We start from the raw sequence: 16,527 nt of genomic DNA on the forward strand, positions 1-16,527 counted from the left end.
TCAAAGTGCATGCTCGTGATTCACTCAGATGATTTATCTCTTAGCCAAAATAGTAGTTTTTACTCCTTTGTACTTAAAACAGTTTTTATTAGGCATATATTATTTAAATTATACATAATAAGTGACCATTGATTAATGACAATGAATAAAAATTGCTCTGATTTTATATACAAGTCATTAAGGAACATGAAAATAATAGTTCTATGAAATTCACCTAGAGATAATTTTCCCTAGATCTATAAGTTTCATTATTTTGTCAGAGTTCTTACATTGCATTTTATATAGTATGTCTTTAACTCTTCAAAGGTCATTGTTAGAGAAAATTCAATAATGGGCACATACAGTTAAGCTGTTCACTAAATAGGAAAAAGTACTTTCATATGTTCAAGCATTCAAGAAGAAATGCTTACAATTACCTGAAAATTTCTCTTATTCTTTATCATTTAGAAGGAAAATGCAAGAAAAATATTAATAAATTTTATTTTTAAAATACATAATGCAATATTTCAATAAGCCATGCCAAAGAAGAAACATTGATTTACTTTTTATATCATAACATGTAACAAAAAATTTAATCTATAATTTATAGTACATCCTGTTCCAAAATCATATGCAACATAATAACATTTTAGAAATTAGTCAACACATCCATACTTTTTCTTACATACCTTAACACAAATTAAACAACATGCATCACTTATTAAATGGATAAAAGTGAGAATTTATGTAATATGGTTATGATTATTAGGTTATATTTAAACGAAAACATTTAATAATCTACCTATTTGAAATTTAAAATATGTTTTACTTAAAAATCACGCCATATGCCATGCAGAAATAATGAAATGATTTTTAAAATTCATAATGAGTCTCATGAGATCATATCTTACAAAAATGTTTGGAATTACAAAAACATTGTCAAATGCTGACCAAGTTCAACTCTCTCACTTCACTGTTAAAAAGAGAAGATTGGGTGCTTTGTCCAAGAATGTAAACCTAAGTTAGATATGGACAGAGGTAGGATTAGTACCAATCTGATTTTTTTTTCATTGCATTGACGAAATGACTGGTTTTTTTAATTTCCATGTGTCACTGTCTTCATGTTCAGTATGGAAAAACAAAACAAAACAGGTGACCAACCCTCCACAGTCCAGCTGGAAACAAATGAAAGATGGAATTACTCTGAAAATCTTGGGTGCCATGCCTCTCAAGTATTGGCTTCTGGAAGACACGGCAACAGAATATCCCCAAACCCATATCTGCATGGCTTGAGCAAAATGACAATCAATCTCCCTAGAAAGGCCCACAGCGAGGGATTCAGCCACCCACAACCATTGGAAGGGAGACTTCTTCTCTGTCTTCAGAAGCTTCCCCAGTCCTCCCAATTCCCAACTCCGTGCAGGTAGTCCTCTGCTCCTGTTATCCATGAAGATGGGTCTGGATGGATCCCCGGTGTGACCTAAACTGGCAAAGCCACACTGGGATGTCGACCAGCTGGGGATGCAGAAAACTTCTGTTCCTTTTTTGACTTGTGGCTCCTGGTCCTGGCCATCTCATTGCTCCCCCTGTTCTCATGTGGGGTCAGTGCACTAGAACAGGAGCCCAGAGGTTTCTACCAAAAGGGCCTCAACTTTACAGCTTAGGAGAAACCACAAAACTAGTTCCTAGGAACAACTCTCCAATTTAAGAGGACAACTTTAATTAGCTCACCGAGGGCTGTTTGCTATCTATAGTCTGCTTCAGCAACAGAACAAAAGTCAGGCAGCCCCTAACTCTGAATGTAGAGCCCACAATAATCTACTAAATGAAAGATGGAAACTTGATGTCAATCCCACCATAGGAGGTTTTCTTACCTTATTTTTTGTTTTTTCCTTAGTCTTGCAGGATTCCAAGGTATTGTGTCCAAATGTTTTTCTTACTTTTTCACACCTTTGAGCTTGAGGTGGCTGCAAAATAGCAGGCCTTAGGACATGTTCAGAATGTTTCACAGGACCTTAAAAGAACAGAATTAAAGAGTCAATATATCTTTAGTGAAATACTTCTTCCTCCATATTTTTGACTAATTTAATGTTTGTTTTCTAAAGTCATCATTAAATGAGGGATTAATGTTAACTGATCAATGTCAAAATAGCCAGTGAATTGCTTAATGCTTACTTCTGCCCTCACTTTTACCCAGTACCTATTCATTTTGGCCATGGGACTTGGCTTACCAAATTTGTTTTTTCACGTTTTGTCACTTGGCCCTACCTCCGGACCCCAACACACACACAACAAATTAAAATATAAACGTAAAATGTAAAATTTCAGAGGCTCTTGTAATAAACTACATACCTTGATCTGTACTGTTCATATCCACATTCCTTTGCACAAGAGTTGATGTCATAAAAACATTGTTTTTCTTCACTGTAAGAAAAAATATTTAGCACAAAGGGTCAGTTTCTACAGAATCCGGGTTTTAACAGTCCTGTACTAAACTCACCAGTAGATGTCGCTGTTGGCACTAACAACTGTAGGCTGTGCCCTGTGCTAAAAATGGGTGATGGCAGTGAGTTTTGCCACATAGTTCTGTTTACTTTCAGAGATATAAATGAAAGTTGGTCCACTAATAGAACAGGCACTTTTTTTTAGAATCACGAAAATGAGTACTGAAATGAATACATATTATAAAATCTGATGGTAGTGAACCCTCTGTGTGCATTAATATGTATTTCTTATAAAATGTTACAAAACTATTAGCAAATTCTGCCACTCTCCCCAATCTAGTGATACCTAAAGAGAGATGACTGTCATGCTAGGGGATTTTTCTATCAAGTGTGTTGGTGGCATAAGACTATGGTGGTGGCTGCAAGTATAGGATTATTATACATTTCAAAGAGATCACCCACCTCTTGCTTGCAAATTGCAGAAACAGCAACCTTTGAGCATTTGATTAATGGAAATGAGAAAAGAATAAGAACTGCTTCTTCTAAGTATTAAAACATATTATAAATGTTGGGGTAAATTGCTTCTCTAATTCAAAGTTCAATTAAATGCTTTATGACCTTTATTATTAAAAACCAGTAACAAATGGGCCATATCAAATTGTACTATTTTTCTCCATTCCAATACCACCAACATTCCACACAACATAAAATGGAATGGTACTTACTGATATCAATGTTCCTTTATTTAATCTTTTTGTATGTGTATGTCTAATTTAAAATAATTGAAACAGTTATTCAGATAACTTACATCCATCCCTTCACTTTAGGCACAAATATAATAAAACAAATTCTCTAGGATTAGGGCCCCTATTCCTCTTAATGTCTGTAACTTGTCAGTCAGGTTTAAAGGGGGTCTATTGAGCTTGAAAGTATTTCTTCTGTATCTGAAAGGTATCTGACATATATGTTGCTCAGTCATGTTTGGAATTATTAATAAGAATATAAATACATTAGTTTGAAAACCCTATGGCTCCCAGGTAGAGAGGGATCATTTAAAAGGAAGTGAATAGTTTGTATTTTTTATTTCTTAGTGGCAAGCTTAACTTGGAAAAGGCAGCTGGTTGTTCAGTAGAAACAAAAACAAAAAGAATATAAAGTTGTAATTTTAATGTAATGTTCCAACCATTTCAAATATTTTATGATAAGATAGATTTACTTAGCAAAGCACTATAAATTTCAAATAAAAAGAAGTAATGTTTTAGTGAAAAGGTTAAGTAATCATATTCTAAAAAAATAAATGAAAATAAAAGGAATCATATTCTAAACCTTAGAATATTCACTTAAAGCATAAACTTTAGAATAAGAATTTAAAATATAGCTGTAGGGACGCCTGGGTGGTTCAGTCGTTAAGTGTCTGCCTTCAGCTCAGGTTATGATCCCAGGGTGCTGGGATCGAGCCCCACATTGGGCTCCCTGCTCTGCGGGAAGCCCGCTTCTCCCTCTCCTGCTCCCCCTACTTGTGTTCACTCTCTTGCTGTGTCTCTCTGTGTCAAATAAATAAATAAAATCTTTTAAATAAAGTATAGCTGTATATTTTGAGTAGTGTATATATTATAAACTGTACAGATGAATAATAATGAGTAAAATAAAGCAAGTTATCTTATGGAGCTGCCTTATATAACATATTGCTATCATAAACATGAATTCCTTAAAAACATCATCAAATTCAAAATTTCTGCCAAAAATAAACAGATGCACTGTCTGGATTTGTGGAGTTGGAATTCATAAGGCATTCTTCTAATCATACTTTGCCTCTATTTTATTTGTCACTAAAATGCCAGCATTTTATAGTAGCTGAGTAAGAAAGCACACCATCAATGAGAATGAATTTTGAAAAGTCAGAGTGTCAGGCTCGAGGTTCTGGAAGCAGTTTATTACCTGGCCCAGAAGGGGGGAAGGTCAGGAGGTTGGTGAAGGATGATGATCTCATTCGATTCTGGAACAAGGTTGATGCTAGAAGCAAATTGCAAACTGAAGTCAGTGAGGGAGTGGGTTTTTGTGTTTCTTTTGATTTGGACTTTTGCTGTTTCAGAAAAATTTCTGTATCACTGATTTAGAAAAGGTTTTGTATTTTTTTTAATCAATAGAAATAAAATGGGCTTGTGGTGAGAATTATAAATTAATTTCTATTTGATTCAATAAATATTGGAGTGCTCACCGTGTGTAAGACACTCTATCAGGCAGGAAGATGACCTCAAGGAAGGCACAGTGGAGGGGATAGACATACACAGAAATAGCTTTCTTACAAGGCAGAGGACAATGCGGTCATGTATAAAAGGAATCACGGAGTGCTTTGAGTGTAGAAGAGAGGCAAACTGAGTTACTGGTTTACTCAGAATACAGTATATGATGTTCTTAAAGTGTTCTTTTCAAGGCAGACATCTATTTGTTTAAGTAGATGGTAACTTAGGGAGAAATGTCAGTTTCCCCTAATTACAAAGCTAATGCATCCTTAATGCAGACACTTTGGAAACATGACAAAATGCAGAGTGAGTGGGAAACCCCAAATTGCCTGTAATCCCATTACCTAAGATAACCATTGCTGACATTATGGTTGATGTCCTTTCCATCTTTCATCCAATGTTGATAAACTGAATTTTTAAATATTGACTCACTGTACAATCCATCTTATAGACTGCTATTTTCATACAATAATTTATTATAAACACTCTCCGACGGGTAGGCTTTTAAACATTTCCATTTGAAAAGTTTCTCAGTAATTTCACACTCAGAGAAAACATAACAGTGAACAGCCAACAGTCAGGTCTATACCTACCTCCTTGGGACTGAGGGTCTGTAGTATGCAAAGTAAAAGATGAAGACCGTACACGCTTTCTTAGAAAACCATTACATTCTGCAAGAAATTCAACATGACGGGTAAAATTGCTGGCAATAACAAATTATCCTCAACCCAAGATATGGAAGAATAAATAGAATTACCTTTTGCCTACATAGATCATCATCTGCTAACATGTTAACTCCTGAAGCCCAAGTTTAAATGCTGGGGTTAATAGCTTGGTGATTATAAAGCGATAGGCATATCATCCTCCTAAGAAACACTTAGAAACAAGTGGCTTCGGCAAGAAACTGCATATGACTTTTGAGATTGTGTAGAGAATGTGTTTGGTAGGTTGAGACCCAGGCAATGCAGAAAGAAGGGACCTTAGCTTTGCTAACGTCAGTGTTCTTGGGACCTACGTGTCATCTTTCAAAACAAAAGCCAGTTTATTTTGGTGTTTAAACACAAGCAAAACCATGAAGTTTTACCCAGTTCTTGCCACATGCCAAAATACTTGTGCCTGCTTATTTTCTTTGTCTGAAGATTGGTTTTGAAATACAGGATGTAAGTCATTACCATGCTCTGCTGCCTCACGTGCGGTGTCTTCTGCAGGTCTCTGGAAGGAAACAAAGCTGCCGATGAGAGCTGAGTGCTGTTTTTACGTCAGAATTCTACCCTGTCACTTTAGAAGAGAATTCTCAAAAGCCAGGTCTATTCAGCTAGGCCAGGACAAAGCCACTCACCTTTACTCCTTTACTCCTAGGCATATATTCAAGACAAAGCAAAGTCTTAGTCTTAGCGGTTTTGTATTTCAGTGACTGCAGAATCCCTTGTCAGAACTTGTTTAAAAGGAAGATTGTGAAACCGAGCTCTCGAGATCTGAAGCGGTTGGCCTGGGGTGGGGCCCAGGAAACTGGCTTTTCGACCAGGGCTTGGGGTTTGAGCTTCTCTAGTGAGTTTTGTGGGTAGTAGGGTAAATGACTCGCATAAGTGGGAACAAATAACAGGAAAATACTAATCAAGCTAAAGTGGGAAAGCTATTAATCTTATCGTTGGTCTTTCAAAGCAGGTGGTACTAAAGTATGATGCAGATAGGGTCCTTAAGATCCCTTTTGAATCAAGCAACGAAGTTTAGAACCTATTTTATCCCCGGTTTTAAGCGAGGTCAGTGGTGGAGACCCACGAGGAGTCTCGACCCTGCTAACTTCTTTCATTCTGCCCCCTTCCAAGTCACTCCAAATAAACCCTATAATTTTGGTAAAGATGGCATGTTATTCATAGCTTCAAGACAAGGCAGGCCTCTGGCCTCCCACTTAGGCCAAATTGCTGCCAGTAAAAACCTACTATATAAATATTCTAGAGGCACTGCTCTGCTATGTGAAGAGCAAGAGGATAAACTAAGGCAACCATGGTATCATTCAGCATCACTAGCTTCTTTGAAACATCATTTTCTTTGTCAAAGTAAAAGTCAAACAAAGAAAATTAGCTTGATCTTACCTTAAAAGTTTGTTCTCTCTTTGCAAAAACGAATATTGGTTGAGCAATGACAGATTTTTCTGTAAAAGAAAGAGAACAGGCAAAAAGTCAAACTCTATTCGGACATTTCTAACACCAGCTAAGAATATTTGAAGATTTTTTGTTTCGTTTTGTATTTTTCCTGCCTTTGGGTAAAATCCAAACTGTTTTTACGTGGACACTATAACTTGTGTATTTACAAATGATTTTAACAGTTAATTACAGAAATAAATACTTGGGGAAAGCGATAATAATGTGTTTCCATAAATAGTGAGATCATTCCATTAAAAGAACACTTTAAGTGTTTAAGGAAAACAAAGTATAATTACCTGCATTTAGAATATCATTAGGACATCATGATTAACATCTTTGCTTTTAGAATGAAAAATTGCAAGGGGTGAAAAATCTCATCTAAGAATAGTTCTTCTACTTGGGTTGGATCTCAAGGTAAAAATGGTATAGATGTATTGTGTTCCATCCTTAGAATGATCCAGAAATAATCCATATTTCCTTGATTGGAGTAGTCATATACTAAGCCATGTTTTCAATATTTAGACTAGGAATTAATCTTAGTCTTTTGCCTTTAGCCCTGCTGACCTTATTAATCTTTTATATTTTCCTATCTTAGGTAAGACAACAGAGAGAAACTCATTTACTGTAGGGTGATAACAACCTTAAATATCAGCACTCCAGAATTCTAAGGGAAAATGACATGTTTGTTAAAAGCCTGGGCCCTGAAGTTAGGTGGGCACTAATACTTGGGGAAATAATATGTTTGTACCTTTAGTTTCTTCATCTGAAAACAAAATGAAGATTATAACAGTACTTATCTCACGGAGCTTATGGGACAATTAAATGAATTTTTGGATATAATTACTTAGATTTTTACAAGACCAAAAAAAAAAAAAAAGGAGAAAAAAATCTTTAAAGAAAGGATATTAAATACGGGGCATGCCACCAATCCCCATTCCAAAACTCTTAGCTGACATTGCCAACTTATGACAACACTTTCTTTCTTTCTTTTTTAAATTGAAGTATAAATGACAACTCTTTCTTAATGAGCCCAAATATGATCTCAGAATTTTTCTCATTATAGGTTTCCAGCAGCCATTATCAATATATTGTCCTGCCATACAAGCCAAGGTAATTTGCCATCCCTGGGCTGAATAAATAAAACCCTTACTGAGTTTCAAGGAACTACCAGACAATTACATTTTTTTTTATATGCCAGAAAGGGGTTCTCCAGTTCCCTATAATCTAATCCCATAAGAGAGTGTCAAAACTCTGCCAGACTACCCTTGCCAAGCTCCTGGGTCCCATGACCTTGGGTACCTTTTTTCAGTCCAGTGAGGTAAACCGTTCACTTTTTCATGCAAGTGCTTACCCCATTGTCTTCCCTTGGAGCCAAGCGAGCCCCAGCAGAAAATGCGCAAGAACATATTGGCATTCCCATCCATATTAAACTATAGCTCAATTCTTTGTTCCTTCTCGAACAAGCTCCTCTTCCAGCAATTACATTAGATTTAAGAAATGAGGACTCTATTGACTTCAAAAGAAAATAGTCTTCATGAATGTTCAGGGGAATACTTATGAATTAGAATTATAAATTGGCCTCTTCTAAACTGGACTTAGGATCGTTAGGCCTAAAATAACATGACGAGGCCTAATCTTAGACAAAGGACAGGTTGACTTTCCCTTGATCAAAACATTGAGCTAAACACAGGCAAAAGCAATCTTCTGGGCAGCATTAAGGGTTACTTGCAGCTTGAAGGACATATGATCACTTTTATTCATTAATTCAGTGAATATTTATTGAGCATCTTTTTTGTGCCAGCCACTGTGCTAGGATGGAGGTATACATTGTCTGATGGGAGGTACAGTAACCTCAGCATAGCCACCGTCTCTCCTTGACACGCGAGTACAGGGATTGGAAAGCAGAGTCTCTCCACACCTCCTCCTCCATCTTGATTCTCCCAAGCAACTCTTTTGGCTCCAAAGACAATGCCAAAAGTAAGCACATTTATCAAGCCATCAGATCCATAACAGTTTTCTTACTTGACCCAGTAGGAAAATTTCAAAATAAAACAAGGTTCTTATGATTTTATATTTTTAAATTTAGCCTTTTTTCTTTCTGATGTATTCATTAATCAACCCATTTATTCAAAAAATGTGTATTGAGGGTTGACTGCGTACAAGACACCTTGCAAGGCAAGAGAGAGGGGAAATATGGTACAAGATGAGGCTGAAGGTGAGTGAATATAAACTTCTTTTTCTCCTCTTCTAATATGTACCATAATTTCCCCTCCCCCAATTTTACATGGGTTGTGAGGCCTTGTCCCTGCCCTGATTTCCTTATGTTTAATTGACGGTCTCTGAGAAAACTGCTTCATCTGGGCAAGTAACTGGAGGATTTTCTCAATGAATCATCTCAGAGAAGGAGGTTCAAAAGGATCCATGGAGCCAAAAGCAGATCCAGAAGAGGAGGAAGACCCTGAACCTGGAGTACCATTGACTCAGAGTCCCAGTGGGGGTGGGGGTAGGTGCTGCTAGGGACCCCAAGTTCTTGCTACACAGTCTCTCCCACGTAGAGTCCTGCAGACCGCCTCTTTGCTGCATTGGTAATTCAGGAAAGGTGAAAACTGAGTCGTCCACGCTGGGTAGAACCAGGCTAGTCTAGCCAGGGCCAGAAAGGTCATGGAAACAGTGTTGGCAGGAAAGAGAGTGGCAACCTGCAGAGGGGCAGGCCCTGCCAGATGGGTCACTCCTTAATTGCTACCAGGACTAGAACTATCCACTTGGACCAAGGCCCTGGCAAGTCCTGCATTTTCCTTTTCCCGTCTTCCCGGACCTATCCACATGTCTGCCACATCCTCTTCTCTAATTTCTTCTCCCTGTGCACTCTTACCCCAGGCTCCAGTACTGCTCTTTATGCCCCTGCCTCTCTTGCTTGTGGCTGGCTCTGGGACTGGTCAAAGCATGGATTTCCGAGCTCTGAAGTCGAATAGTCCTAGAGCTGCTTTTGGTTTTGTTTTTGTTTTTAATTACTCTAAGCCTCAGCTTTATCACCTCTCTCTATATATATTTTTAAAAGTTTGTCCTCAGGACTGAAGCAGTATATGCGTATGGGAGCACCTAGTACAGCTCCCTCTTCAGACCTGTTTGGAACAAAGCAGAACCTCATCTGTCCATCTGTCTATCTATCCATCCATCCATCCATCCATTCTCCATATAAGCACACATCTCTCTATATATCCGGATATTTACAGTATATTCCATATCTATCCATCGATCTAGCTATCCATCCATGCATAAACATATAGCAATATATCAGACTGCAGTTTGCACAGAAGACATTCACTAAAAGTCAGATTCCCTGCCCTCCTCGTCTCCCGTCCAATGTTACACGCAGGCACCCCAAGACTCATGTTAGTCTGGGGGAAATGTCTCATTGTTCCTCAAGAGTCTTTCTTTCTCCTTTCGCTGATTACCTTATTCTTACCCCTAGTTTCCTTCTCACTTCTCCTCGTTGAGCTCCTCTATTTCTTCTGCTTTTAATACCAGGAAGTTCCTGAATTCAGGCTGTGGCCCATACGTAGTTTCAGAGATTGTTGGTCCTCAACAAGTGGTCCAGATTGACCAGTAGCATTACAGGGTGCTTGTTAGAAATGCAGACTCTCAGGCCCCACCCCAGACCTACAGAATGAGCATTTGTATTTGACATGATCCCCAGGTGATGTATATATATATAAATACATATACATCTATAGTAGTACTATAGACTACTCCCGGTTTCTATCACCCAAGACCAAATTTAGGAAGATGGCAGTGGAGACTCGGGGAGTCAGTGACTAACCCTCCAGGTGCTCTGAGTAACCTGACAATTAATGAGAAAATGATTACTACTCAAACTACGTACTATGATTGTTGCGACTCAATGTAGGGTGAAGTCAAGGGCTACTCTGAAGACTTAAAAAGAAATCCCTGTAGTAAGGATATTAAAATATTGACATTGATATTGAAATCAGTCATTCAGATATTTTGCTTGAAGCAATTAATGATTTCCTCTCTGATGCAAAAGTTGGTTTGCTGCTTTGATATGTCTGAGATCTGACTTTTTTTTCTTGAAAGATGTTCTTAGAAAATGTCTCTGTTTGAGATTATTAAATGTTAATTAAAATGTTCATTTCTGCAAGGCAAAACATTAGGCCGAAAGCATAAACTACATCAAAAACCTTTCCATGGTACTGAGATTCTTCAACAAAAATCTGAAACACCTGAAGTTTCAACTCTAAAAATGAGATCTTCTGTAGAAAAAATAGACAAATCATAGCAAGTGACCTTAATCTCCATATGAGACCCTGGAAAGAGGAGACACAGAGGGTCTGAATCATAATCTTGATTTTTTTTTTTTTAAAGAAAAAACACAAACTTAACCTTATATTAAAATAATCCAAGGCAGTTTTAATAAGGGCAAGTTGCAACCCCAGAAGCTAAAGGAATCTGTGCCAATTTACAAGGGAAGCCCAAGCATGAGACATTCTGTACTTATTTCCCGCCATACACGGAGGAGCTCTATAAAAATGCAAAAGGAACGAAATAAACAACAAATCACCCATCCACCAACATATAAAAAAGTAAGTCTTTACAAGAGCGGGTGGTAGGGCCACAGACTGGCATTATGAACTATGATGGGACGCTCTTGGTTCTATGTTATGAGATGCTTTGTACTGCCTTGAAGATAAAATAACCAGGACCCCAGAGGAAAACAGAGGCAGTTTACACAGGAAGTTTCCAGGCTGATTCACAAAGCGCTAGCTCAACTTGAGACACAGGATGAATGGACCCTGCTGGAATGATTCCAGCCCTGGTCATTGCTGCTGAAGTCATAACCAATTTTGTGTACTATAAATACAAAACTGTTGTAATAAATACAGTGTATGAAGTAGAAGGGAAAAACACCCTTTCAATCAACTTCTAAATTTTCTGAGCTGCTTTAAGTTCTTGTTAAAAATGAAGTTATTAACTGCCCACTCTAAGAAATCTAGCATTTCTAGTTTTGATTCATTATGAGAAGTGCACACTAGAGACAAAAAGAATCGACATTAGAATAGCACAGGAAAGCTATTGCTCTTCTTGTCAACACCATGCTGATAAAGAAGTCACTCATTTTCAAAATGGGAATCATATCAGATTAAGAAATTAGAGAAGATGAGAAAAGTCTCTTTCAATCCACTGAACACAACCATCATCACCCAGAGTTTATCCAATGCATCCAATTTTCTGAACACATCTGTTTCTCATGCTGATAATCTTCAAGAGATCTGTTCATTGTAAGTTCTAAAGAATCTAGACTCTTTCCTCCACTGGTTTGTACATTCGTCTAGATCTAGACACGGACCAATTTTGGAAAACCAAGGCATAGAGATAATAAAAGTCTCTGGTGTGAGCAAGAAACAAGAAGACTCAGAGGTTGTGTCAAATATAAACCTTGCTACCCTTCTGGAGGTAGGACCAAGCCCTGAGAATTCTGTGCTGAATGCACCCACCCAACCTCACCTCTAAACTGTGCTGCTTAATTTATTATCCAGTTTTATGTGGTAGTGGGAGATAGCCAGTGAATTAATTTCATTTGCATTTTAGAATCTGGAGATTTATAGCAGCAGTAATTCAATTGAAGAAAAATTTTTATTTTTCAAAGTCACTTACTTCACTAATGTCTGTATAAGTAGAGAAGTGCACAGATTAAAAAACAGGTAATTTTAATTAAATCATTTGGTATAGAACATCTGGCAAAATCACTCTGTCAATCAAAACACAATGGTGAGGAAAAAAACTGGCTTTATATTCTTGAGAGTGTTCTGTAACCTATCCCCCAAAATGTGATGATGGTCATCATGTGCAGTGTGCTTTATATTTGGGGGTGATCAGTGACTTTTTAAATAGATATCATAGCATACTCCTTTAAATTTTACTATTATTCCAGTGTCAAAACGTAACTCTTTGAATTACTTTTTTTCATTTAAACACAGTAGCTACCATATGATATGCTTATGCATGTCATGATTAATTAGTCTTTAACCTTTTGCCTTTTGAAGTGTTTAACTCAGTGTGGTAGTATAAAAAGTTAGACCTTGGTGATCTCCCAAGATGCTTATTTTATGCACTGGTGTAATAGAAAAACTTACATTTGCATCATACTTCACCTATTATAAAACAGATTTAAATATATCAGGTTTTGGTGACTAAATAAAAGGCTACTAGGGGCCAGAATGCATGGTTTTAAAAATCTAAGCTTCTGGCAGAAAACGGACCTGGATTCAAATTCCATCTCCTGAATGTACTAACTATGAGCTAGGGCAGGTGTCCTCAGCTGTAAGACGGAGAGCATAAGACAGTCTTCACAGAGTTGTAAGGGTCAAGCAAGGTGGTGTGGGCAAAACGCTTAGGGCAGGGGCTGGCCCACACAAAATGCTCAATAAGTTGCTGCTCTTACTGCATTATAGGATTCTCAAAAGGTACGTTATTAAACCCCTGTGCTCATCACGAGAAAAGAACGGCTGTAAAATTACAGGATGTGCCCAAGGTCATACAGCTAATACTTACAGCTAAAGCATGCAAGAGCAGACTCCAAGTCTCGAGCTTTTTCCTGTAAGCAAGGCTCCCCCCTGGCTTCCACTGCGAGTAAAATGACTACTGGACAGCTTCCTCTCTTCTGACCGTGTGAATATGCCTGGGCTGTGATAGCTCTCCTCCTTCCGTGGTCTGGACAAGGCTCGCTGAGAGATGGTCTCAGACTCTGTCAGTCTCCCTGCACTTCTGTTTTGCCCTCTGTAAACACCGTAACATGCTTCACTTAGTCTCACCACTTTCTTATATTTTTAAAGATTTCTTTTTTTTTTTTTTTTTAATTTATTTGACAGAGACACAGCGAGAGAGGAAACACAAGCAGAGGGAGTGGGAGAGGGAGAAGCAGGCCTCCCGCTGAGCAGGGAGCCCGATGCGGGGCTCGATCCCAGGACCCTGGGATCATGACCTGAGCTGAAGGCAGATGCTTAACGACTGAGCCACCCAGGTGCCCCAGTCTCACCATTCTCTGTTCGCATTCTGACAAAAGAGGTTTTTCGAGAATGTCGGCAGACCAGTGGCCTAGTGATCCTTGCCATCTAAAATCTCCACGTCTCTCTCTCTATATATATACACGTATATATACATATGTATATATACGTATATATACGTGTATATATATATATTCAACCACTGACAAAAATAACTCAGACGAATGTATTACTCTTGACAGAGCATACCCCCTTCTCCGTAATTTGAAGGTGCTATTTTATTTATAAATGAAACAGTTTTGTGATAAGGTCACTTGCAATCTTTGATGACTTGAATATGTTTACCAGCAACAAACGTGGGACTTCCGGATTGAGAATGCCAAAAGGGACTGTTTGTTTCTCTCTCGACACTGTTCCTTCATTTATGCCCATGGGGTAATAAAGATGTGGAATGTGTCCTAGGATGTGCTTGGTCAGCTTGGTACCATTTGGAAATACATATTTCATTTGACAGCATTTATAAATCACGTATTTTCCCTTCAGAATAACTTGCAGTGTGAAACTGCTTCCATATGTTAGAAATGGGTGTCTCAATTTTGCTGAAGGAGGGCGAAGAGAAATATCATCTAGGTTTTATGACATGTTGAAGATTAATACTGAACAGGCACATGCACAGGTTTAAAATCGTATCTTTTTGTTTTAAGTAATTCTCCATTGTTTCTGGGCTGCTAAAATTAAAGAGGTGATTTTGACACAAAGTATCATATTAGTAAGAATTAAGTCACTCGTCACACAGACTATTAATAAGTCAATATGGCTGAAGCATAGCTTCATACTTTGAATTCAGATAAATTTAAGCTTTTCCTCTTCAGTAAAGAAGCACACTATTTTTAAATTCCTCCATGGATTCCAAGGACACAGGCCGGATGGAGAAGTTTGATTGCAATTTCTTCTAATTCCAAATCTCTTTTCCTTAAACTTATGCCTCTTTGAGCCTTTGAGCAAGCAGGAGAAAAGGCTCCTTGTTTCCTTGTTTCCACAGGAATAAATGGATGTTATTCCCCTGAGAACAAGACCTTGGAGGCCTAGGCCAGAAGAAAGGAGCAGAGCTGCCCACCCAAGGCGTTCATAAGCCCAGAAGGCCCGGACCTCATTCTCTTCTTGGGAACTCACAGAAGCCAGCAGGAGGGCGTTCATCGTCACTGAAATGCCCTGCTGGCCCTCGGGCACAGAACTGGACAGGACTAGGGTGATGCCCGCTGCAGATACCTTATTGCATTGATTTAGAGCTAATTTGGCAGAAGTAAAGGCCAGGTAGCAATTTGTAAAACTTACCAGAAACATTTTGCTCACCATGCTATAAGAGAAAAACACTTTTCAAATTTATATGACTTGAAAAATTCTCAAGAAAACAGAGAACAATCCTTTAAATTTATTCATTTTTTTCTTCAAGGTTTTTTTTTTTTTTTTTTTTTTACTGTGGGAAAATATACATAACGTGAAATTTACTATTTTAACCATTTAAAATGTACAGTTCAGTGACGTTAGGTATATTCCCATTGAGGTGTAACTATCACCACCATCCATCTCGAGAACTTTTTCATCATCCCAAACTGAAACTCTGCCCACAAAGAACTAACCCCTCATTTCATCCCCCCCAGCCCCGTAACCACACTCAACTCTCTCACTCTGTGAGTCCAACTGCTCTAGGACATCTCATGTAAGTGGAATCATGCAATATTTGTTGTTTTATATCTGACTTATTTCACTGAGCATAGTATCTTCAAGGTTCATCTGTGCTGACATACATGAAGAATTTCATTCCTTTATAAGGTCAAATAATATCCCAGTGTATGTATGTAGCACATTTTGGACCTTTTTTTATAATCAGTTGTTTTTTTTTTTTTTTTCATTTGCCTTCTCCTTTCCTTGTTCTCTTTTGGCTGCATATTTCTCTCTAGCGCCTGCTTTCTTGCCCCCCCCCACGTGTTTCCCTCCCTCCACATTTCCTGTTTCTCCCCCACCCAATGTACTCATCATTTTATCTACATGCTTAGTATTAGGATTATTACACAAATAAATACTCTTTCCATGGGTATTTTTAAATGAGATAAAATGCAAGTTTATCTTGTCTTAATTTTTTACCCATCTTAGATACTTTTTCTTATGCTGGCCCTTTTATCATGAAATTCTCAGATAGATGTAGAAGGAATACAGTATGAGCTCTTTGCCCTAACTATTAACTATGAGTAAGTCATTTCTCTCCTCTGGTTTCAGTTTTCTAGTGAAGATCAGTTGGACTAAGTAGAATCTGAAGCTCTAACATTCAGTGATTGAGGAATATTAATCACTTGGATGAACTTTTGGGGAAAAAAAGTATTGATTCATTTAATAAACATTACTTGCCTGCTATGAGCAAGGTAATAGGCAATAACAATATTTTGAATTTAAGCCTTAAAATGTGAGAAATGTCTACAAAGATAGAAAGACATTTGATACCTCTATTATGGTATTTTTTGAAGATTTGTTTTCCAAATCTTTATGTTTCTTTCTCTGTATATTTGTAGCTAGAGCTGTTTTCTCCAAGTCCCTCAAAATCTACTTTGCTTCATCCTACTATCAAAACAATCATGTCTACTAATTCACTTTAGCTTTTTCAATTTTCAGAAAGAAAAATGGCAAATAATACCAAAAC

General features: G+C 37.7%; 1 protein-coding gene across 8 annotated transcripts in view; it reads right to left on the bottom strand.

Moving 5' to 3' along the window:
- Positions 1 to 16,527, bottom strand: part of RANBP3L (RAN binding protein 3 like) — a 268,002-nt gene that overhangs the window by 15,240 nt on the left and 236,235 nt on the right. For 6 of the 8 annotated variants that reach the window (XM_078066640.1, XM_078066638.1, XM_078066645.1 and 3 more), the window contains 6 exons: positions 6,760 to 6,818; positions 5,839 to 5,878; positions 5,260 to 5,337; positions 4,362 to 4,436; positions 2,332 to 2,403; positions 1,854 to 1,993 (listed from right to left, as the gene is read on the bottom strand). In XM_078066640.1, the coding sequence (XP_077922766.1) occupies positions 1,854 to 1,993; positions 2,332 to 2,403; positions 4,362 to 4,436; positions 5,260 to 5,337; positions 5,839 to 5,878; positions 6,760 to 6,818 (464 nt within the window). Of the gene's footprint in view, positions 1 to 1,853; positions 1,994 to 2,331; positions 2,404 to 4,361; positions 4,437 to 5,259; positions 5,338 to 5,750; positions 5,879 to 6,759; positions 6,819 to 13,380; positions 13,507 to 16,527 lie in introns of those variants that run through there. The other 2 variants (XM_078066644.1, XM_078066639.1) reach the window with 2 other exon arrangements.

This window comes from Halichoerus grypus, chromosome 2, assembly GCF_964656455.1.
Source record: "Halichoerus grypus chromosome 2, mHalGry1.hap1.1, whole genome shotgun sequence".
Taxonomy (NCBI): Eukaryota; Metazoa; Chordata; class Mammalia; order Carnivora; family Phocidae; genus Halichoerus; species Halichoerus grypus.